Here is a 23,488-nt window from a genome sequence, read left to right as displayed (position 1 = left end):
CATGTATTATCTCTTTGATCATCACAATCCTGTGAAATAAACAGGATAGCTTCTTTTCTCAACTATAAAAGTGGTAAGAGATTGTGATATTTGAGAAAAAGCATTCTCATTTTTCTACCCAAAACCTGAGAAATAGATGGATTAGTACTATTCTCATTTTATAGTTGATACTAATAATTACTAACTATTGAGCATCTGTAAGTGCCAGCAATGAGTTAGGCATTTTACTTTATCTCTAGTCCTTTTAGCATTAAAGGAAGTATTATTACTTCCTTTAATATTTTATATTTAGGTCATGAGAAAACTTAGGTTATATGACTTGACCAAGGCCACAAAGCTAAAAGTAGTAGAGCTAGAATTTGAAATTAGGTCTCCGTGATTTTAAATTTAAATCAGGTCTATGTGGCTTTAAATTCTATGCTCTTTCCTTACCCCAAGCTATCTGAGAGAGAGAAACCAAGGGTCAGAAAGGTTGCATCTTGATATCAACAGAGTTTTTCTTTCTTGTATGTATGATTTCTTCCAGGCACCTGGAGCTTTACTGTACTACGTTTGGGTTTTGTTTCTGATAGCTTCTGGATTTTGCATACTATGCTAGGGGGTAGGAAGAATAGATTATATTCAAACTGCTGAACTGAAACTTGAAAACAACCTCTGAGATAAAATATTTGTACCACAAATATACACCCTTCTCCTTTAAATAGGTGACAATGTAAACATGTGCTTTTAAAGAGCTTTGGAGATGACTTGTAAAGATAATGTGCCATATGGATCAATGACTTTATGACTCCAGTAAGAAATTTGTTGCTTCTTTTGAACAAAATAGAGATTTTAATGTGTGACCTGAAATATAAAATTTCATCTTTGGAAGCATGCAATTCATACTTTAAAATTTGATCATTTCAGCGTAGTTTTTTTTTAAAAAGTGATGAAACATATCTGAAATTCGAGGAGAGAATCAAATTGCTGTATTTACAATAACTGAACATCCTCTCAGCAGATACCATGAAGCTATCATGAGAAACACATTCTTTTTCCACTTCCTTTTTAAGAAATCATATTTCTAAACAGATTAGGATCAAAACATAGTGAATTACCAAGTCAATCTTCTTCCCGCTCTTCTGGCATAATGTAAGATAATGATGAGCTGAATTTCATTTATAAAGATGACACTACTAACTTTCTGGCAGCAGGCCAGGCCCATGAGTTGTTTTGCTATAGGGAGAATAGATCTGCACAAAGTCACCTTCTTCCTAGTACACCACTTGACAAATAGCACAAATTGGTTAGACTCCCGAGTTGGGGTATATAGAACTGCAGTGAGGCTAGACCCTAAGCAACTGACCTAATGCACCACAGTACTAAGTTCATTAAAGGGGGTGTATACTGGAAGCAGTGGTAAAATGCAGCTAAGATTCATAAGCCCACAGCAAAGCATCCTTGGTACTTCACCATTTCAAAAATAGCTTTCACTAGATTTCTGAACATGTTAATGGCATAGGATCTATGTCTTCTCAGTCAGTTTGAAGTCCTCAACAAGAAAGACAGTAGGATCAGTCACTGTTTCTAAATTACACTGAGGGTCTAAATGGTGCTACTTTGCACCAGAGATTAGTAAGTAGAAGATCAGGAAAATTAAAACTGCTACCAAAGTTAAGAACAATCATACATGTCGTTACCTTTAGTAAACAAGGAAGAATTATATTTGCCTTGCTAATATTTACTTCTCAAGTGTATGGGGGGTAGGGGAGAGATGTAGTGAGATGGATAAGATGCCAAAGTAATTTGGGATAAAAATACCATTGATCAAATGCTTGAGTGAGCATTGGAAAGCCCTGAGGTGGTTCTGGGCTCTAGTCACACTTTCTCTGCCCAAAGGTTCTGGCTTCCCTCAGTCCTTTCTTCAAGTCTCCTATGTTACATATCAGGTTTCCTAAGCCAAGAGGAGAGCCAAAAATCCTAGGGGATTGGTTAGCTTTGCACTTGCTGTTTCCTTTGTCAGAAATGTACCTTCTACTTTTCTTCATCAAAGTCTCATTCATCCTCCAAAATCCAATTCAAATGTCACTTCATTCATTCATATATACATGCCTAGTATGTGCCAGCCATTGTGCACTTCTCCTTGGAGATGTATTTAATATATTTGGCCATTCTGTGGCCCCTTCCTCTGTGCTTCCACTGTAATCTTATCACACCTCCATATAAGTACTTACCACCTCTGGAAAGTATTTATAAGATTCTCTCTTATGAAAACAATGTGCTTCCAGGACTGAGGAACCTTATCTTACCCATTTGTGTATCCCTGGGTGTAATATAATACAGTGCCTTGCACATAGTAGATGGTTAATGAATCTCTAGCTATTCTCTCCCTCCCTTTCATTTATATTTGTTATTTTCTACTTACTCTTGTGACTTGATTCTCAGTCCTTCTGTCCCTATTACTTTACTCAAACTGCCCTGACCAGTGTTGCCAACAACAAACTTCTTACTGAATTCAGTGGATGGACGAGACACACTTCTTCCATTAGGCTTGCTAAATTGGTAAAATGTAAGCCTAGAGCTGCTAGTAGCTATTTCTGCCACCTATAGGGAGAACCTGCCTGAAGAATAAGGCCAATATAAAGGGAAGCAGAACTGAAAAAGTCCTGATGACATCATTTGAGCTCCAAGATTCAGCCATGTTTTAAGCCAACTTTGTCAGAGACTTTATAGTTAGAAATGGGCCAATAAATCCTATGCCCTCTTTAAAACAAAACAAAACAAAACACCAAAAAAACCCTTAATCCAGTTTAGGCCAGCTATCTGTCACTTGTAACTGAGAGAGTCTTAACATAGCTAATGATCTCCATATCTATATTTCCAGTCCAGATATTTTTCCTGAGCTTCAGATACATATCTCCAACTGTTTACAGGTTTTCTCCTCTTGAATTGCCCATAGGTACCTGACACTTAACCTGTCTAAAACCACACATTTTCCTACTCGGATCATTATCTCAGTAAATAGTACAGCACCTTGCCAGAAACCTGGGTGGCTTCCTTGGCTCCTCTTTTTCTCCCCTCAATCAAATCACCAGTCTTAATTTTTTCTACCTACTAACTAAATCTGTCTACGTCAGTCTCCATTGCAGCTACGTTAATCTAGCCACCGTCATCTCTTATGTGTATCATTGCAGCAGCCTTCTAACTGCCTTCTTTGTCTCCCTCATGCCCTTTCCAGTCCATTTTTCTCCCCATTTTATACAATTTTTCCTGTTACATTTTAAAAATAAATTACAGTAGCACATGCTTACTGTAACAAGTCAAACAATTCAGAACTGTACAAAGAATCACTAAACAGTTCTCGCTTTCCTATCCAACCTCCTTCTACTGAGGTAATCATTAATTCACTCGGTGCCTCTGCTTCCCACCACTGTTTCTACATAATTATCTATATATCTATAGTTATAACTATATAGTTATAAACATTCTTAGGGTTTAAAAATCTTTCTGTCTCTTTTTTTACATCTTTATTGGAATATAATTGCCTTACAACGTTGTGTTAGTTTCTGCTGCACAACAAAGTGAATCAGCTATATGTATACATATATCACCATATCCCCTCCCTTTTGAGCTTCCCTCCCACCCTCCCTATCCCACCCCTCTAGGTCGTCACAAAGCATCGAGCTGATCTCCTTGCTGATGGCCCACTAGCCATCCATTTTACATTTGGTAGTGTATATACTTCAATGCTACTCTCTCACTTTGTCCCAGCTTCCCCTCCCTCCCTGTGTCCTCAAGTCTGTTCTCTACATCTGTGTCTTTATTCCTACTCTACTACTAGGTTCATCAGTACCAGTTTTTTTTAGATTCCATATATGTGCATTAGCATATGGTATTTGTTTTTCTCTTTCTGACTTACTTCACTCTGTATGACAGACTCTAGGTCCATCCACCTCATTACAAATAACTCAACATCGTTCCTTTTTATGGCTGAGTAATATTCCATTGTATATATGTGCCACATCTTCTTCATCCATTCATCTGTCAATGTACATCTAGGTTGCTTCAATGTCCTGGCTATTGTAAATAGTGCTGCAATGAACATTGTGGTGCACGTATCTTTTTGACCTATGGTTTTTTTTTTTTTAATTTTACTTATTTATTTATTTATTTATTTATGGCTGTGTTGGGTCTTCGTTTCTGTGCGAGGGCTTTCTCTAGTTGTGGCGAACAGGGGCCACTCTTCATCGCGGTGCGCGGGCCTCTCATTATCGCGGCCTCTCTTGTTGCGGAGCACAGGCTTCAGACACGCAGGCTCAGTAGTCGTGGCTCATGGGCCCAGTTGCTCTGCGGCATGTGGGATCTTCCCAGACCAGGGCTCGAACCCGTGTCCCCTGCATTGGCAGGCAGATTCTCAACCACCACGCCACCAGGGAAGCCCTGACCTATGGTTTTCTCAGGATATATGCCCAGTAGTGGGATTGCTGGGTCATACGGTAAAAATCTTTCCCTTTTCAATGAAAATGTGATAGTATTATACACATTACTCTGAAACTTGCAGCAAAAGAATATGCCTATTCTTTCAGATCCATCTATAAAACTCTAATTCATTCCTTTTAATAGCTGTATAATATTCAATATTATGGCTATGTCACAATTTAGTCAATCAACCATTTCCTTATTCATAGAGATTAGGGTTATTCCTCTTTTGCCACTAAAACAGTGCTATAATAAACATCCTTTTATATATTTGACCTATGTAGTGGTATTGTTATACATGTAGGATAAATTCCCAAAACTGTATCAAAGGTATTCTAATGTTTAATTTTACTAGAAAGTTGGATTAATATCCAAAAATGGGTGAAACAACTTATATTCTCAAATGTGATACATCACATTAACAGAATGAAAGATAAAAATCATATGATCATCTCAAAAGATGCAGAAAGCATTTGACAAAATTCAACATCTTTTCTGATAAAAAAAACTCTTCACAAATTAGGTATAGAAGGAATGCATCTCAACTTAATAAGGGCCATATACAACAAGCCCACAGCTAAAATCATATTTAACAGTGAAAAGTTGAAAGCCTTTCCTCTAAGATCAGGAACAAGATAGGATGCCCATTCTCAACACAGTACTTGAAGTCCTATAGTCGAGCAAGTAGGCAAGAAAAAGAAATAAAAGGCATCCAAATTGGAAAGAAAAAAGAAAAATTGATTCTGTTTGCAGATGGTATGTTCCTATATATAGAAAACCTTAGACTCCACCAAAAACCTGTTAGGAATAATAAACGAGTTCAGTAAAGTTGCAGGATACAAAATCAACATACAAAAATCAATTGTGTTTCTACACACTAACAAGGAATTATCCAAACAAAGAAATCAAGACAAAGATCCCATTTACAACAGCATCAAAAAGAATGAAATACCTAGGGATAAATTTAGCCAAGGAAGTGAAATAGCTGTACATTAAAAAGTGCAAAACACTGATGAAAGAAATTGAAAAAGACACACAAAAAATGGATTAGAAGAACTGGTATTGTTAAAATGTCCATATTACCCAAATCCATTTTTAGATTCCATACAATCCCTATCAAAAATCCAATGACATTTTCCACAGAAATAGAAAAAACAATCATAAAATTTATATGGAACCACAAAAGACCCCAAATAGCCCAAGCAATCTTAAGCAAAAAGAACAAAGCTGGAGGCATTACATGTACTGATTTCAAAATACATTACAAAGTTATAGTAATCAAAACAGTATGGGCCTGGCAAAAAAGCAGGCATATAGATCAATGGAACAGAATAGAGAGCTTGGAAATAAATCCATGCATTTATGGGCTACTGATTTTTGACAAGGGTGCCAAGAGCACAGAGGGAGAAAGAACAGCCTCTTCAATAAGTGGTGCTGGGAAAACTGGATATCACATGCAGAAGAATGAAACTGGACCCTTATCTCATAGCGTATACAACAAACCCCTCAAACTGGATTAAAGACTTAAATACAGACCTGGAATTGTAAAACTACTAGAAGAAAATACAGGGGAAAAACTTCTTGACATTGCTCTGGGCAATAATTTTTTGGATATGACCTCAAAACCACAGGCAGGGCTTCCCTAGTGGCACAGTGGTTAAGAATCCACCTGCCAATGCAGGGGACAAGGGTGCAAGCCCTATTCTGGGAAGATCCCACATGCTGTGGAGCAACTAAGCCCATGCGCCACAACTACTGAACCTGCACTCTAGAGCCTGTGAGGCACAACTACTGAGCCCGCATGCTACAACTACTGAAGCCCATGCACCTAGAGCCTGTGCTCCGCAACAAGGGAAGCCACTGCAATGAGAAGCCCGCACACAGCAACGAAGACCCAATGAAGCCAAAAATAAATAAATAAAATAAATTTATTTAAAAAAAACCCACAGGCAACAAAAACAAGGTAAGTGGGATAGCATCACACTAAAATCTTCTGCACAAAAAAGGAAACAATCAACAGAGTGAAGACACCACCTATAGAATGGGAGAAAATATTTGCAAACCACGTATCTGATAAGGGGTTAGTATCCAAAATATGTAAGGAATTCAAACAACCCAATAGCAAATACATACATACATACACACATACATACATACCTGATTAAAATATGGGCACAGGATCTGAATAGATGGTTTTCTAATGAAGACATACAAATAGCTAACTGATATATGAGAAAATGCTCAACATTACTAATTATCAAGGACATGTAAGTCAAAAAGCACAATGAGATGTCACCTCATATCTGTTAGGATGGCTATTATTCAAAGGACAAGAGACAACAAGTGTTGATGAGGGTGTGGAGAAAAGGGACCACTTGTACATTGTTGACAGGAATGTAAATCAGTATAGCCATTATGCAAAACAGAATGGAGGTTCTTCAAAAATTAAAAATAGAAATGCCATATGATCCAGCAATCCAACTTCTGGGTGTATATACAAAGGAAATGAAATTAGTATCTTAAAGAGATATCTGCACTCTCATATTCATTGCAGCATTATTCACAATAGCCAAGATATGGAAACAATGTAAGTATCCATCAACAGATGAATGAAGAAAGAAAATGTGATAAACACACACACACACACACAGAGGAGGTGGTTGCCAGGAGCTTCGGGGTAGAGGAAATGGTGGTGGGGGGGTGTTGATCAAATGGTACAAAGATTCAGTTATGCAGGTGAGTAAGTTCTGGAGATCGAATGCATAGCATGGTGACTATAGTTAACAATACTGTATTCTATAATTGAAATTTGCTAAGAGACTAGGTGTTCTCACCACAAAAAAAGGGGAACTATGTCAGGTGATGGAAATGTTAATTAGCTTGATTGTGGTAACTATTTCACAATGTATATGTATATCAAAATATCACATCATACAGGGCAGACAGCAGAAAAAAGAAGAACTAACTAAACAACCAACAAGGAGGGAACCCAGCCCCACCCATCAACAGTCAAGCAGATTAAAATTTTACTGAGCTCTGCCCACCAGAGCAACAGTCAGCTCTACCCACCACCAGTCCCTCACGTCAGGAAACTTACACAAGCCTCTTAGATAGCCTCATCCACCAGAGGGCAGACAGCAGAAGCAAGAAGAACTAAAATCCTGCAGCCTGTGGAACAAAAACCACATTCACAGAAAGATAGACAAGATGAAAAGGCAGAAGGCTATGTACCAGAGGAAGGAACAAGATAAAACCCCAGAAGAACAAATAAATGAAGTGGAGATAGGCAACCTTCCAGAAAAAGAATTCAGAATAATGATAGTGAAGATGATCCAGGACCTCAGAAAAACAATGGAGGCAAAGATCGAGAAGATGCAAGAAATGTTTAACAAAGACCTAGAAGAATTAAAGAACAAACAAACAGAGATGAACAATACAATAACTGAAATGAAAACTACACTAGAAGGAATCGATAGCAGAATAACTGAGGCAGAAGAACGGATAAGTGACCTGGAAGACAGAATGGTGGAATTCACTGCTGTGGAACAGAATTAAAAAAAAAGAATGAAAAGAAATGAAGACAGCCTAAGAGACCTCTGGGACAACATTAAACACGACATATGCATTATAGGGGTCCCAGAAGGAGAAGAGAGAGAGAAAGGACCAGAGAAAATATTTGAAGAGATTATAGTCGAAAACTTCCCTAACATGGGAAAGAAAATAGCCACCCAAGTCCAGGAAGCACAGCAAGTCCCATACAGGATAAACCTAAGGAGAAACACGCTGAGACACATAGTAATCAAAGTGGCAAAAATTAAAGACAAAGAAAAATTATTGAAAGCAGCAAGGGAAAAACGACAAATAACATACAAGGGAACTCCCATAAGGATAACAGCTGATTTCTCAGCAGAAACTCTACAAGCCAGAAAGGAGTGGCATGATATACTTAAAGTGATGAAAGGGAAGAACCTACAACCAAGATTACTCTACCGGCAAGGATCTCATTCAGATTCGGCAAGGATCTCATTCAGATTCGACGGAGAAATCAAAAGGTTTACAGACAAGCAAAAGCTAAGAGAATTCAGCACCACCAAACCAGCTCTACAACAAATGCTAAAGGAACTTCTCTAAGTGGGAAACACAAGAGAAGAAAAGGACCTACAAAAACAAACCCAAAACAATTAAGAAAATGGTCATAGGAACATACATATCGATAATTACCTTAAACGTGGATGGATTGAATGCTCCAACCAAAAGACACAGGCTTGCTGAATGGATACAAAACCAAGACCCATATATATGCTGTCTACAAGAGACCCACTTCAGACCTAGGGACACATACAGACTGAGAGTGAGGGGATGGAAAAAGATATTCCATGCAAATGGAAGTCAAAAGAAAGCTGGAGTAGCTATACTCATATCAGATAAAATAGACTTTAAAATAAAGAATGTTACAAGAGACAAGGAAGGACACTACATAATGATCAAAGGATCAATCCAAGAAGAAGATATAACAATTATAAATATATATGCACCCAACGTAGGAGCACCTCAATATATAAGGCAACTGCTAACAGCTATAAAAGAGGAAATAGACAGTAACACAATAATAGTGGGGGATTTTAACACCTCACTCACACCAATGGACAGATCATCCAAAATGAAAATAAATAAGGAAACAGAAGCTTTAAATGACACAATAGACCAGATAGATTTAATTGATATTTATAGGACATTCCATCCAACAACAGCAGATTACACTTTCTTCTCAAGTGCGCACAGAACATTCTCCAGGATAGATCACATCTTGGGTCACAAATCAAGCCTCAGTAAATTTAAGAAAATTGAAATCATATCAAGCATCTTTTCTGACCACAACGCTATGAGATTAGAAATCAATTACAGGGAAAAAAACGTAAAAAAGACAAACACATGGAGGCTAAACAATAGGTTACTAAATAACCAAGAGATCACTGAAGAAATCAAAGAGGAAATCAAAAAATACCTAGACAAATGACAATGAAAACACGATGATCCAAAACCTATGGGATGCAGCAATAGCAGTTCTAGGAGGGAAGTTTATAGCTATACAAGCCTACCTCAAGAAAGAAGAAAAATCTCAAAGAAACAATCTAACCTTACACCTGAAGACACTAGAGAAAGAAGAACAAACAAAATCCAAAGTTAGCAGAAGGAAAGAAATCATAAAGGTCAGAGCAGAAATAAATGAAATAGAAACAAAGAAAACAATAGCAAAGATCAATAAAACTAAAAGCTGGTTCTTTGAGAAGATAAACAAAATTGATAAGCCATTAGCCAGACTCATCAAGAAAAAGAGGGAGAGGACTCAAATCAATAAAATCAGAAATGAAAAAGGAGAAGTTACAACAGACACCGCAGAAATACAAAGCATCCTAATAGACTACTACAAGCAACTCTATGCCAATAAAATGGACAAGCTGGAAGAAATGGACAAATTCTTAGAAAGGTATAACCTTCCAAGACTGAACCAGGAAGAAATAGAAAATATGAACAGACCAATCACAAGTAATGAAATTTAAACTGTGATTAAAAATCTTCCAACAAACAAAAGTCCAGGACCAGATGGCTTCACAGGTGAATTCTATCAAACATTTAGAGAAGAGTTAACACCCATCCTTCTCAAACTCTTTCAAAAATTTGCGGAGGAAGAACACTCCCAAACTCATTCTATGAGGCCACCATCACCCTGATACCAAAACCAGACAAAGATACCACAAAAAAAGAAAATTACAGACCAATATCACTGATGAACATAGATGCAAAAATCCTGAACAAAATACTAGCAAACAGAATCCAACAACACATTAAAAGGATCATACACCATGATCAAGCGGGATTTATCCCAGGGATGCAAGCATTCTTCAATATACGAAAATCAATCAATGTGATACACCATATTAACAAACTGAAGAATAAAATCCATATGATCATCTCAATAGATGCAGAAAAAGCTTTTGACAAAATTCAATACCCATTTATGATAAAAACTCTCCAGAAAGTGGGTATAGAGGGAACCTACCTCAACATAATAAAGGCCATATATGACAAACCCACAGCAAACATCATTCTCAATGGTGAAAAACTGAAAGCATTTCCTCTAAGATCAGGAACGAGACTAGGATGTCCACTCTCGCCACTATTATTCAACATAGTTTTGGAAGTCCTAGCCACGGCAATCAGAAAAGGAAAACAAATAAAAGGAATCCAAATTGGAAAAGAAGAAGTAAAACTGTCACTGTTTGCAGATGACATGATACTATACATAGAGAATCCTAAAGATGCCACCAGAAAACTACTAGAGCTAATCAATGAACTTGGTAAAGTTGCAGGATACAAAATTAATGCACAGACATCTCTTGCATTCCTATACACTAATGATGAAAAATCTGAAAGAGAAATTAAGGAAAAACTCCCATTTACCATTGCAACAAAAAGAATAAAATACCTAGGAATAAACCTACCTAGGGAGACAAAAGACCTGTATGCAGAAAACTATAAGACACTGATGAAAGAAATTAAAGATGATACCAACAGATGGAGAGAAATACCATGTTCTTGGGTTGGAAGAATCAATCTTGTGAAAATGACTATACTACCCAAAGCAGTCTACAGATTCAATGCAATCCCTATCAAATTACCAATGGCATTTTTTACAGAACTAGAACAAAAAATCTTAAAATTTGTATGGAGACACAAAAGACCCCGAATAGCCAAAGCAGTCTTGAGGGAAAAACAGGGAGCTGGAAGAATCAGACTCCCTGACTTCAGACTATACTACAAAGCTACAGTAATCAAGACAATATGGTACTGGCACAAAAACAGAAACATAGATCAATGGAACAAGATAGAAAGCCCAGAGATAAACCCACGCACCTATGGTCAACTAATCTATGACAAAGGAGGCAAGGATATACAATGGAGAAAAGACAGCCTCTTCAATACGTGGTGATGGGAAAACTGGACAGCTACATTTAAAAGAATGAAATTAGAACACTCCCTAACACCATACACAAAAATAAACTCAAAATGGATTAAGGACTTAAATGTAAGACCAGACACTATAAAACTCTTAGAGGAAAACATAGAAAGAACACTCTTTGACATAAACCACAGCATGATCTTTTTTGACCCACATCATAGAGTAAGGGAAATAAAGACAAAAATAAACAAATGGGACCTAATGAAACTTAAAAGCTTTTGCACAGCAAAGGAAACTACAAACAAGACGAAAAGACAACCCTCAGAATGGGAGAAAATATTTGCAAATGAATCAACGGACAAAGGATTAATCTCCAAAATATATAAACAGCTCATACAGGTCAATATTAAAGAAAGAAACAACCCAATCCAAAAATGGGCAGAAGACCTAAATAGACATTTCTCCAAAGAAGACACACAGATGGCCAAGAAGCACATGAAAAGCTGCTCAACATCACTAATTATTAGAGAAATGCAAATGAAAACTACAATGAGGTATCACCTCACACCAATTAGAATGGGCACCATCAGAAAATCTATAAACAACAAATGCTGCAGAGGGTGTGGAGAAAAGGGAACCATCTTGCACTGTTGGTGGGAATGTAAATTGATACAGCCACTATGGAGAACAGTATGGAGGTTCCTTAAAAAACTAAAAATAGAATTACCATATGATCCAGCAATCCCACTACTGGGCATATACCCAGAGAAAATGATAATTCAAAAAGACACATGCACTCCAATGTTCATTGCTGCACTATTTACAATAGCCAGGTCATGGAAGCACCCTAAGTGTCCATCGACAGATGAATGGATAAAGAAGATGTGGCACATATATACAATGGAATATTACTCAGCCATAAAAAGGAACGAAATTGGGTCATTTGTTGAGACGTGGATGGATCTAGAGTCTGTCATACAGAGTGAAGTAAGTCAGAAAGAGGAAAACAAATATCGTATATTAACGCATATATGTGGAACCTAGAAAAATGGTACAGATGAACCAGTTTGCAAGGCAGAAATTGAGACACTGATGTAGAGAACAAACGTATGGACACCAAGTGGGGAAAGCGGCGGGGGGTGGGCGGGGTGGTGTGATGAATTGGGCGATTGGGATTGACCTGTATACACTGATGTGTATAAAATTGATGAGTAATAAGAACCTGCTGTATAAAAAGAAATAAAATTAAATTAAAAAATTTTAAAAAAAGAACATGATCTCTTTTTACTCATTCGTTTATACAAACAGTATTTTTTGAGAACCGACTGTGTTTCAACCCTGTGCTGAGGATACAGTCATGAACAATAATGTTGTATAATAAACAAAACTAAGTTATTTTCAAAAAACAAATTACATCGTACACCTTAAATATATACAATTTTTATTTGGCAATTGTACTTCAATAAAGCTGGAAAAACACCCAATTTATTTTCTTTCCACAAATACATGGGTTTCCCCACCTAATTAGCATAGGATATTATTGCATTATAAAATTATTGCTATTGTATTTGGGCTATGGGTAGAAAAATGACATATCAGCATATTTTTTTTATTTTATTTTATTTTTAATTAAAAAATTTTTTATTGAAGTATAGTTGATTTCCAATGTTGTACCAATCTCTGCTGTACAGCAAAGTGACTCAGTTATACATATATAGACATTCTTTTTTTATATTCTTTTCCAGTATGGTTTATCACAGTATATTGAATATAGTTCCCTGTGCTATACAGTAGGACCTTGTTGTTTATCTGTCCTATATATAATAGTTTGCGTGTACCAACCCCAAGCTCCCAGTCCATCCCTCTCCCTCTCCGCCCCTTGTCAACCACAAGCCTGATCTCTATGTCTATGAGTCTGTTTCTGTTTTGTAGATATGATCTATTCTTGACACTGATCCTGTGCTTGCCCCTTGTCTTTAGGATAGTTTCTATGTTCCATAAAATGGATGCCAAGGCCCTGCATGATTTGGCCCCTGTTGGAGAGCTCATTTATTATCACTTCTCCTTTAGAAATCTACACTAACCATACTAACTTCTTTTGGTTCCTCAAATGAGCCAAGCTCCCCTTTACTCTAAGCCTTCCAACATGTACATTCTCTCTACCTGGTTTACCCTTCCCTCAAATCTTCACTAGGGTAACTCTTTAGCATTGGTCAGGTTGCAGCTCAGATATTACCCCCATTAGGAGACCTTCACAGATCTCCTGGGTCTAGATCAGATGCTGATGTATCCCAAGTACCCTTTGCTTATCCTATTATACCACTTACTATACTATACAAAAACATCCAACTGTGAGTTTGATGAGGGTAGGGTCTTATCTTGTTCACCAGTGGGTCCCTAGTGTTCTAAACAGTGATCAATAAACATATATCCAATAACTAGTTGGTACTTATTAAATGAATAAATGAACAAAAAGGAAGTTGTAGTAGCTCCTCACCTGTGAGACAGAAGAGGCCCTGCAGGTCAAGGGGTAGAATCTAGAGTAAGGTGAGTTTGCATGAGTACTATACTACAGAGCCAACAGGAGTCTTCTGCCTACACATCTTCTTGAAACCAAATGTGTGCTCTTAATCCTTACTGAGCCTTTTCATGGACGCTAATGAAAAGGCTCATTTGACCATCCAAACTGAAACCCTGAGTATTTAATCATCCAGACATCATCTAATTGGTTAAAACAACCCTAGCTATTATCATTATATTATAGAAATCAGGAATAGTTAGGAGCAAATTATAACAATTAGACCGTCTATTCTAGGAGTTCAACATCTTTTCTTACTCTAACATATCTGAAGGATATGATATAATCTCATCAGTAACAGTCGTCTTCTTAATGGAGTGCAGTGGTCAGAATTTCCAGGGGTGTGTATACCTTGAACGAACTCCTTAGATAATGTTGAATCTCTTAAACCTGAGTTGAAAATCAGTGATTCTAGTCTAACCTTTAGAAAAAGCTAAGATGGGAGAAGTAAAGACTTGAAGGTCATGACTAGTATAACTACTAATGGCAGAGTTGGGACTAGAATCCTGGTCTCCTGGCCTAGAGTTCATAATTTTTTCTAATATTGAGAAACAAATAACTAGAAGGAATTTAAGAGAGTGAGGAGGACGAGAAGTACCTTTCGAGAACTTCAGGTCAGCTGGACCTGTGACCTCCTTTAGGCAAGTAAGATATTCCTCAAAGATATCTTACCTTTACAGCATTTTTCTAGTGGGGCATGTTCACACTTTACCTTACATGATGCTATATTGCTTATGTTTGTTATAATGGGTATGTATTATTTTGGTAAGTAAAAATGTCTCATAAATATTTTTAAGCAGCCTAATCTTTAACTAACCTCTATACCCAGTTCACTTTAGGACTTCAATGCTAAGGACAGGAGTTTGGTAGCTGTACCAACTACAGAGCCTGATACAACGTCTTACGAGTAGTTAGTATTCTAAAACTGATTGTTAACCGAGTGTCAGTGATGAAAGCCTGTTGAGATAATTTACTGCAAGGCTAGTTCCACGAATGAAAATATAACTTTAAAGTGCATTTTGGAGTATGAGCAAGCTAAGACGTTTTAGCTTACTTAATATCTTATTTGATATAAAGCCACTTTCCAGAGTGTTGTGCTGTGGGTACTTAAGCTGTTGGCTTCCATGACCAGTAGGCAACCTTGGGGACTGTACAGCTGAAATCAACAATCCTCTTCAAGTCTACACACACGGTAAACCTTCAAAACCTTTAATTTTGTCTTGTGAACAAGTCCCTGACACTCTATCTGTTCTCAAAACGATTTTCATCTCTCTCATTTGATAGTAGCACAGTGATGGCTCACTAAAAAGCAGTAAATATAAGAGCCGTACTAGAATGAGGGCACTCCTTAACTCTAGTTAATATTTGTATAGGCAGAAGTCTGTTTCTTTGAGATCATAGTCTTTCATTTTCATCTGTATCAACTTAATGCTGGCTAAGTCTTATTCCATTATTATTTTTAAGAAACGAAGGACAAAGGATATATTTCAATCTTATTTGTTTTTTCCCTTTACTCTTTTATAATACCAAAAATGAATACTAAGTTTTTCTTGATCTGTCCAAAGGTAAAGAAAACTACAAAGAAGAGATACTGAAAAAAGAGACACATATACACAGCCAGACAGCCAGAGTAAGAAAGTGACATGGAAGTGTACAGATGTGATCATTTCTTGTGATGAGGTAGGCCATAACTTGAGGCTTGGAGTCTTCTTTCTATGGGCTTCGATAGTATCAGTGAGTACAAAAAAGGACAGTCTGTCTGAAAGAGAGTACCTCTGTAGACATTAGAGTGGTTATTCATAAATTAATGAATATGAGTGCCTAAAATGCCTCGGAGACCATGCTACTATGTTCATTTTCCAGAGAGAATTTACTAATAGCTGCTAATTTCTGAAGCTTTTGCATACATTAACACTTTTGATTATTACAATGACTGCATGAGGTAAGCAAGCCTAATTATTCCCATTTATAGCTAAGGAAACTGAGGCTCAGAGGGATGTCACTACTCTAAGGTCACATGCCTGATAAGGTGGCAGTAACATCAGGATCAGGATCCAGAAATTGTGACTCAATCTAATACCTCTTCTATTACACAATGTTGCACTTTTATTTTTATTCTCTTACTAGGACAGAAATATGGGGGGATGGTGGGTATGGAGAGATATTAATATTGTGCCTGATTTCTGAAAATGCTCCTACAGGAAGAGAACAGATGGTTTTACAATAATATTTATAAAATATGGACACTATCTCTGTGGGAATTCTGGATTCACGTTACCTGCTTCTAAGACCTCCTGACCCTCTGAATATATTCTACATTTCATTCTAACTAGAAAATTACATTCTGCAGATTTCTGGAGTACCCAGCAAGAGATGTTTAAGCAAGCCACCTAGAACTATTATTACTTCAGAAACATATCACAAAGATGGATCTCAGCAGGAAATCCTGGCACAGATTTTTGGAACTGTCGTGACTCACAACACCTTCAATGAAGGGATCGTGCTTTCCTTGCAGAACAACAATATGCGAAAGGCCTCATATAATTAGCAAAAATGAACTTAAAGCTGATATCAATTACTTTTGGCCAACTCAAAACAGGAGCAGTAAATTTAAGATAGAGATGTAGTAAAGAAAAAGATCTCACGCATTTTCTTAAAGTTATAAAGTGCCACGATTTATACTGGAGGAAAACTAACCCTGTGTTTGGGACTCCTGCTTCCTAGTCAATGCCTTCATTTATAGAGTAATCCAAAGGAAGAAAATGAGATGAATCCAATCATTTCTTGAATGGTGGGTCAGAAAAATTGGGTATGACCTGGATATAGCCACTGACATTTTTTTAAGGCAAGATCGACTATGTGTTATGGTTACCAAAGGGGAAATGTGGGGGGAGGGATAAATTAGGAATTTGGGAGTAACATATACACACTACTATGTAAAAAATAGATAAAAAACAAGGACTTACTGTATAGCACAGGGAACTATACTGAATATTTTGTAATAACCTATATGGGAAAAGAATCTGCAAAAGAGTATATATATATATATATATATATATATATATATTATATATATATATTATTTTTATATGTGTATAAATATCACATATATATATATAACTAGATCACTTTGCTGTACACCTGAAACTAACACAACATTGTAAATCAACTATACCTCAATAAAGAATAAATTTAAAAAAAGGTAGACTATATCTATGTTATGCCCCTAAGCAACTAGTTTAGTAGTCTGGTGAAAAGAGGAAAACAGTCTGATTTATTCTTGGTGAACCTATGCAGGTTCCTAAGGATCCCGACGTCCCTTGCTTTTCTTAAGTGTGAATGAACCATTTGTTAAGACTTTTTTTCTCCCACAGGGATTAGTGAAGATCATCAAGCTTAATGCCTATAGTTCCTAGACAGAAAAAAATCTAGACTCCTTACACCCCCTGCCCATTTGCTTGTTTGGTTATTCATTTAACAAATGTTTGAGTGTCTTCTATGTACTGTGTAAGGTAAAACTCTAGGACTCAGCTTCACCACCCTACCTTTGCTTAATTTTTACCTGTTGCCAATAAATGTATCTGCTCCCTCCTTAAAATGTAAGCTTCTCTGAGGGTCTTATTCATCTTTATACTGCTGGTAGTGCCTAGAAGTCTTGTTAAATGACAATAAAATAAAGTTTTGAGAAGTGAAATTAAAGGATAGTAACATCAAAAAATTATACAAGGAATTAGAACTGATTTTCCTGCTCTCTTTTTAAACTTATCTCTATTTTTTTTTTTTTTTACCGCCCCACACCCCTCATCTCTATTTTTGACCTTTGAAAAGTGTTTTCTTCCTGAAATCCCTGTCAGGCTCTTAAACGTTCAAGGTAAATGACTTTTTTTTTTTTTTTTGATATTTGTGATGCAAACCTGAGCTGGATAGGTAAATTTTTTTTTTTAAATAAATTTATTTATTTATTTTTGGCTGTGTTGGGTCTTCATTGCTGCACACGGGCTTTCTCTAGTTGTGGTGAGCGGGGGCTACTCTTCGTTGTGGTGTGTGGGCTTCTCATTGCGATGGCTTCTCTTTTTGGGGAGCATGGGCTCTAGGTGCGCGGGCTTCAGTAGTTGTGGCTCGCAGGCTCTAGAGCACAGGCTCAGTAGTTGTGGCACACGGGCTTAGTTGCTCCACGGCATGTGGGATCTTCCCAGACCCAGGCTCGAACCCGTGTCCCCTGCATTGGCAGGCGGATTCTAAACCACTGCACCACCAGGGAAGTCCCTGGATAGCTAAATTTTTATTATAATATATCAAGTAACTTGTGGATTTAGAAACAACACCTAATAGGCTTTTTTTTTTGGCCTTAACTCACCTCCCTCTGATTTACCTATCCCATCCAACCTCTTACTCTGTTCATATGGTTTATAGATTGACTCACTTCTTCAATGAGAAGTTCTTTATTCTTATAAAACAGAGTCAGCTCATTGTCTTGAGACACACTGTCTTGATATATGGTGTAGATTTATATACCCAGCTGCCTCTTTAACATATATACTTGGTGCCTAGTAGACACCTCAAACTTAGCATGCTTAACTGAATTCTTGATTCCTTCTTTACACCCCTTTACATTCCTCTTCTCCTGTTTCTCCGTCTCAGAAATGGCAAATCTACTAGTCTAGTTCCTTAGGTTCAAAACTGTGGGGTCATCTTCGGTTTTCTCTTTCATACCCCTTATCTAGTGAACCTCCAAATCCTGTCAGCTATTCCTTCAAAGATCTGTCCACAACCTGACCACTCCACCCCACCCACCCCCATTGCCTCCATCCTGGTCTAAACTACCATCATCTCTCGCCTGGGTTATTGTTACACTCCCCTACACATCTTTCTGCTTCTGTCCTTTCTCTCTGCAGCAGCCAGAGGGATTCTCTTACAACATAAGTCAGGTCCTGTCACGCCTCTCCTCAAAATTCTCCAATGGTTCCCCATCTCATGCAGGGTGAAGGTCAGAGTCCTTAGCTTGGTCTACAACGAGGCTCTAAATTTGACTTCCCCCTCTGATCTCATCTCCTTCCTTCTCCTTCTTGCTCACTCTGCTCCCAGCCACACTGATCTTTCTGGAACATATCAAGCATTCTTCTACTTCAGAGCATTTGTATTTACTGCTTCTTCTCTCCTCCTTTCCCTGCCCCCGGTCCAGATATTCACATGGCTCACACCTTCATTTCATTCAGGTCTCTTCTCAAATGTTCCCTTATTAGAGGGACCTTCCCTGATCACCTTACAGCACACTTCATCACGTTCTCTCCCTCTTGCCCTGGTATATTTTTCTCCACAACACTTACCACCACCGATTTTGTTTATTATCTGTCTCTTTACACTGGAAGTTAAGCTTTTTAAGGGCAACAAGAAATATTTATTGAGGGTCTACTATGTGCCGGGTCCTTTCCTGGGCAATGAGGATGTAAAAGTAAATAAACACGATTATCCTTATGGCATTTTCATTCTAGTATTATAGAAACTGCTGTATTTTCTCAGTAAATATTTGAAGAATGTTTTGAATAAATATACCATACACTCAGCAGAGTAAGAGGAATGGTTCAAAAGTAAAGGAGATTTGGATTGGCTTGTCACCCTCTAAATCACTGGAGCACCCACCACATCTAAAGAAATGGTGCTATAGCCTCCCAGGTGAAAGGCTGGAAATCTAATCAAATCCCAGAACCCCCAAGCATTCTATTCTCCTAACTCTAAGGGGCTCTTGGATTCCTCCCTGCTATACTGTTTAAATAAAATATCTGGGATTGCATGAGAAGTTAGGCATCGGCACAAAGTGACTAGTGTCTAGTGACTGACAAGAGTATCAGACCAGGAGGAAATTAGATAAGAAGTACTAAAAATTAATGAGAGGATTTGGCCTTCAACAGAGGGAAAAACTATTTTGTATCAAAACAGAATAAATACTGTAAGGAAAATCAGTAGCAGAGATGCTAGTAGCCAGATCCAGATAAAGTGGTTTGGGAGAGAGGAGGAAGCTGCCTTCTTTACGAGAAAACTTGGAAGGCCAGATGAAGACGTAAACTTTAGAAGCTATTAGACCTCCCCCGTGGAGAGGAAGGGAAGACCATGCCCACTACAGAAGGTGATATTGCTCTTACCACCTCTCTTTTCTCTTCCTTAGCAATCAGGGAATATGAAAGATTTTGTGGTACTGGGAATAGTTCAGGGGACGAGTCAAAGGTGGAAAGACCTCCATGCATCAAAGAGTAAGATGATAAGGAGAGGAAAGGGACCTTGATTCTCAGTTCTCAGTTTCTACATAGCTTTCTGAAGACTTCCAGGAAACTGGTGGCAAGCAGTATATGAATAATGGGTGCCTATTACTTCATGGACCACATTTCCTAGGCTTGAACTTGGTCATGAATTGTATGCAAAGTATCTGCTCTAGAGAATGGCCCCGCTGGTCCATTTCTCAATTGAAGGGCTCAAAGCTGCTGCCACCTCCATTGACTAAAAACAGCCTACTTATTTCTGACTCTCTTTTCTTTATTACAGGTCCTTCTTCTGAGCTCTTTTTCAGACTTCATCCAGTTTTACCTCTTTTTGTCCCAAATGACAAAGTCCTGGCCCCATTGCTTCAATTGCTCATGCGGTCTGGAACTGCTTCCATCGCTGGCCCTTACTTACATTGACAAATGTCAGCTTTAAAAAAATCTCATTTTCACCTTCATAAAGCCATATTGCTTTGTAACCCTCCAGAACATATATCTTTGGCAGATTTAGCCAGCCACGTGCTGTCTTTGAATCCAGATGGCTTTACAACAGCCCATAGCTATGCATTCTACAAACTCCTATTCTAAAGAGGTAGCATTCTGTCAATTGACAGAATGATGTTAAATAGAGCGATTCAAAGACTCTGCCCAGGAGCTACCTCAACATTTTGTTATGCCCCACAAAATGCATTGCTAGTTAACTCAAATCTGTTTCACCTTCAATGGGGATGGTTTTCATGGTACATCATAACCTAGCTGAAGGAGCAATCAACATTACCAACTTACATTACAAACACCAACAATTTGCTAGATACTAGGTTAGATTCTGGAGCTTCACAAAGAGAAATGAATCCCTTCCCTCAAGAAACTTACAGATGAGTTCTAGAGGCATGGTAGCTGCCACCAACAATGACATAATTATCATTGGATTTAACATATCACGTAAGTGCCACCATGGCACAATACTCTGTCAGTTCCAAGAATAGGACTGAATCCTCTTGGTGGCCTTAGTAGATATAGGATGTCCCCAGGAGAGATGAAGTCCTTATGGAGGGTGATCTTGAGAGGTACAAATGCTACCATGGCTATCAGACATACTGTGAAAGGACTAAAGGTACTGGGGTTGGAGGAGACAGGATACTTGTATAGTCAATTCTATGTCAAAAGAGTAGGTTAGGTAGGTTAAGCTGGAAAAACCTTCTGTGACCTTGCGTCTGTGGAAAATATAGGAGATTGTGAAGTACACTTGAAAAGGTAGTTCTCAGAATGGTACTCTCATCAACTGATATGTGATAAAGGATCACCCAAATAGACTTACCATCTGCTCCTTCACTGCTTTTGCTTCTTTTATTGCGGCGAACATGCCTACTCTCCTCTTCAGAGTATGACTTTTCTTCAGGGATGAAGAAATTCAGAAGGGCCATCTGAAAAATAACAAGTAGATAAGTCAAAGGTTGACCCCAGTCAACTATAGCCAACATAAAAAACTGGCTTTCTGTAGACAGTCTGCCTTCACCTTAAATTCAGAGTGTTTAAGATGAATGGATAAAGATGTAGTGTATATATATATATATATATATATATATATATATATATATATATATATATGGAATGGAATATACAATTGAATATTAGCCATAAAAAATGAAACATTGCCATTTGCAGAAACATGGATGGACCTAGAGATTATCATACAAAGTGAAGTAAGCTAGACAAAGATAAATATCATGTAATATTGTTTATATGTGGAATCTAAAAAAAAGATACAAATGAACTTATTTACAAACCAGAAATATACCCACAGACATAGAAAACAAATTTATGGTTACCAAAGGGGAAAGAGGGGGAGGATAAATTAGGAGTTTGGGATTAACATATATTCACTACTGTGTATAGAATAGGTAAACAACACAGACTTGCTGTATAGCACAGGGAACTATAAATATTTTGTAATAATCTATGAGGGAAAAGAGTTTGAAAACGAATATATATATATATATTTTCATCTGAATCGCTGTGCTGTACACCTGAAACTAACACAACATTGTAAATCAACTATACTTCCAATAAAAAAAATTCAGAGTGTCTAAAGCCTGAGCCCATCCTCCCTTCCACTGCACAAATTCTTTTATTTTTGATACCATTATTATCCCAAAAATGTAGGCACGAAATTTTGGTTAATCTCTTCTGCCCTCCTCTCATCTGCCCCAAATACCTAATGAGTAATCATTCAGTCCTACTTGTCAGTATAGTTCTGGGGTTCAGAGAGCCCAGTCATAGATTTTTAACTTCCCTTACATACTACTGCTGTCTGCCCAGAATTAGACTTGGGCTTGCTACTCCCTCTTGGACTTCATTATTATACATCCATGACTTTTCCACATTCCTATTTATGCTGAACTTTTGGCTTGTTCCCAGAATGCTGTGCATCCAATTATGATTGGATGGTACCATTTATGCCAACGGTCTTCTGGGAGTTAATAATGACAAAGCGCACAATTATTCTCTCCCTTTCCTAGATTCCAACAGAACTCTTACAGCATTTTGGTACTTAGTCCTCTACTGTCTTATGATAGTCTCTCATAATAATACAACATATTTCATATGTGAATGGGCCTGGTGTCACTAATGATAATCACAGCTTAAATATATACTTGCTGAATTGAATCATAATTTTTCAGCATGAGTGCTTACTTGTGGTTAAAAAAAACGTGCCTGAGGTAAACAGTGGACAGAGTAGTAGGACTGAAAGTGATGCCAAACCCGACTCTGCCACTTATAGCTGTGTAACCTTGGGCAAGGTACTTAAGCTTTAATTTCCTCATCTGTAAATAGGGACAATAATAGTACTTTGCTCATAAAGTAGTTGGGTTTGCACAGTACCCAGCATGTAATATGCACTCAATAAATGTTAGCTATTATTGTAATTAAAATTAATATTAAAAATAGACTGGTTAGATAGTTTGGAGGTTAAAAAGAGGAAATGAAACTGCATTTTCACCCTATTGTTGGTTCAAAAAATAAACAATTCCAGAATATCCTCGTGTCTGCTGCATCTGTGATTAATTGGAAAAAGGATGGGTAGAACTCAAGTAAGCCTTAACATTCTACACAAACTTTCTTGAAAATCCTGTGATTTACTGTTTATGTAAAACAATTATACCCAATAGCCTTAATATACAAGATTAACATCTTACAGAATATATTCACGTATTAAATACATAATTAACAATCTCC

At 37.5% G+C, this 23,488-nt stretch overlaps 1 protein-coding gene across 5 annotated transcripts in view; it reads right to left on the bottom strand.

Moving 5' to 3' along the window:
* EDA (ectodysplasin A) overlaps positions 1–23,488 on the bottom strand; it is a 362,785-nt gene that overhangs the window by 76,828 nt on the left and 262,469 nt on the right. For all 5 annotated transcript variants that reach the window (XM_082376685.1, XM_082376686.1, XM_082376687.1 and 2 more), the window contains exon 2: positions 21,570–21,675. In XM_082376685.1, the coding sequence (XP_082232811.1) occupies positions 21,570–21,675 (106 nt within the window). The remainder of the gene's footprint in view (positions 1–21,569; positions 21,676–23,488) is intronic.

The sequence above is a fragment of the Balaenoptera borealis genome (assembly GCF_965194805.1).
Source record: "Balaenoptera borealis genome assembly, chromosome: X".
Lineage (NCBI taxonomy): Eukaryota > Metazoa > Chordata > Mammalia > Artiodactyla > Balaenopteridae > Balaenoptera > Balaenoptera borealis.
The sequence above is the reverse complement of the archived record's forward strand: the minus strand, read 5'-3'. Positions and strand labels throughout refer to the sequence as shown.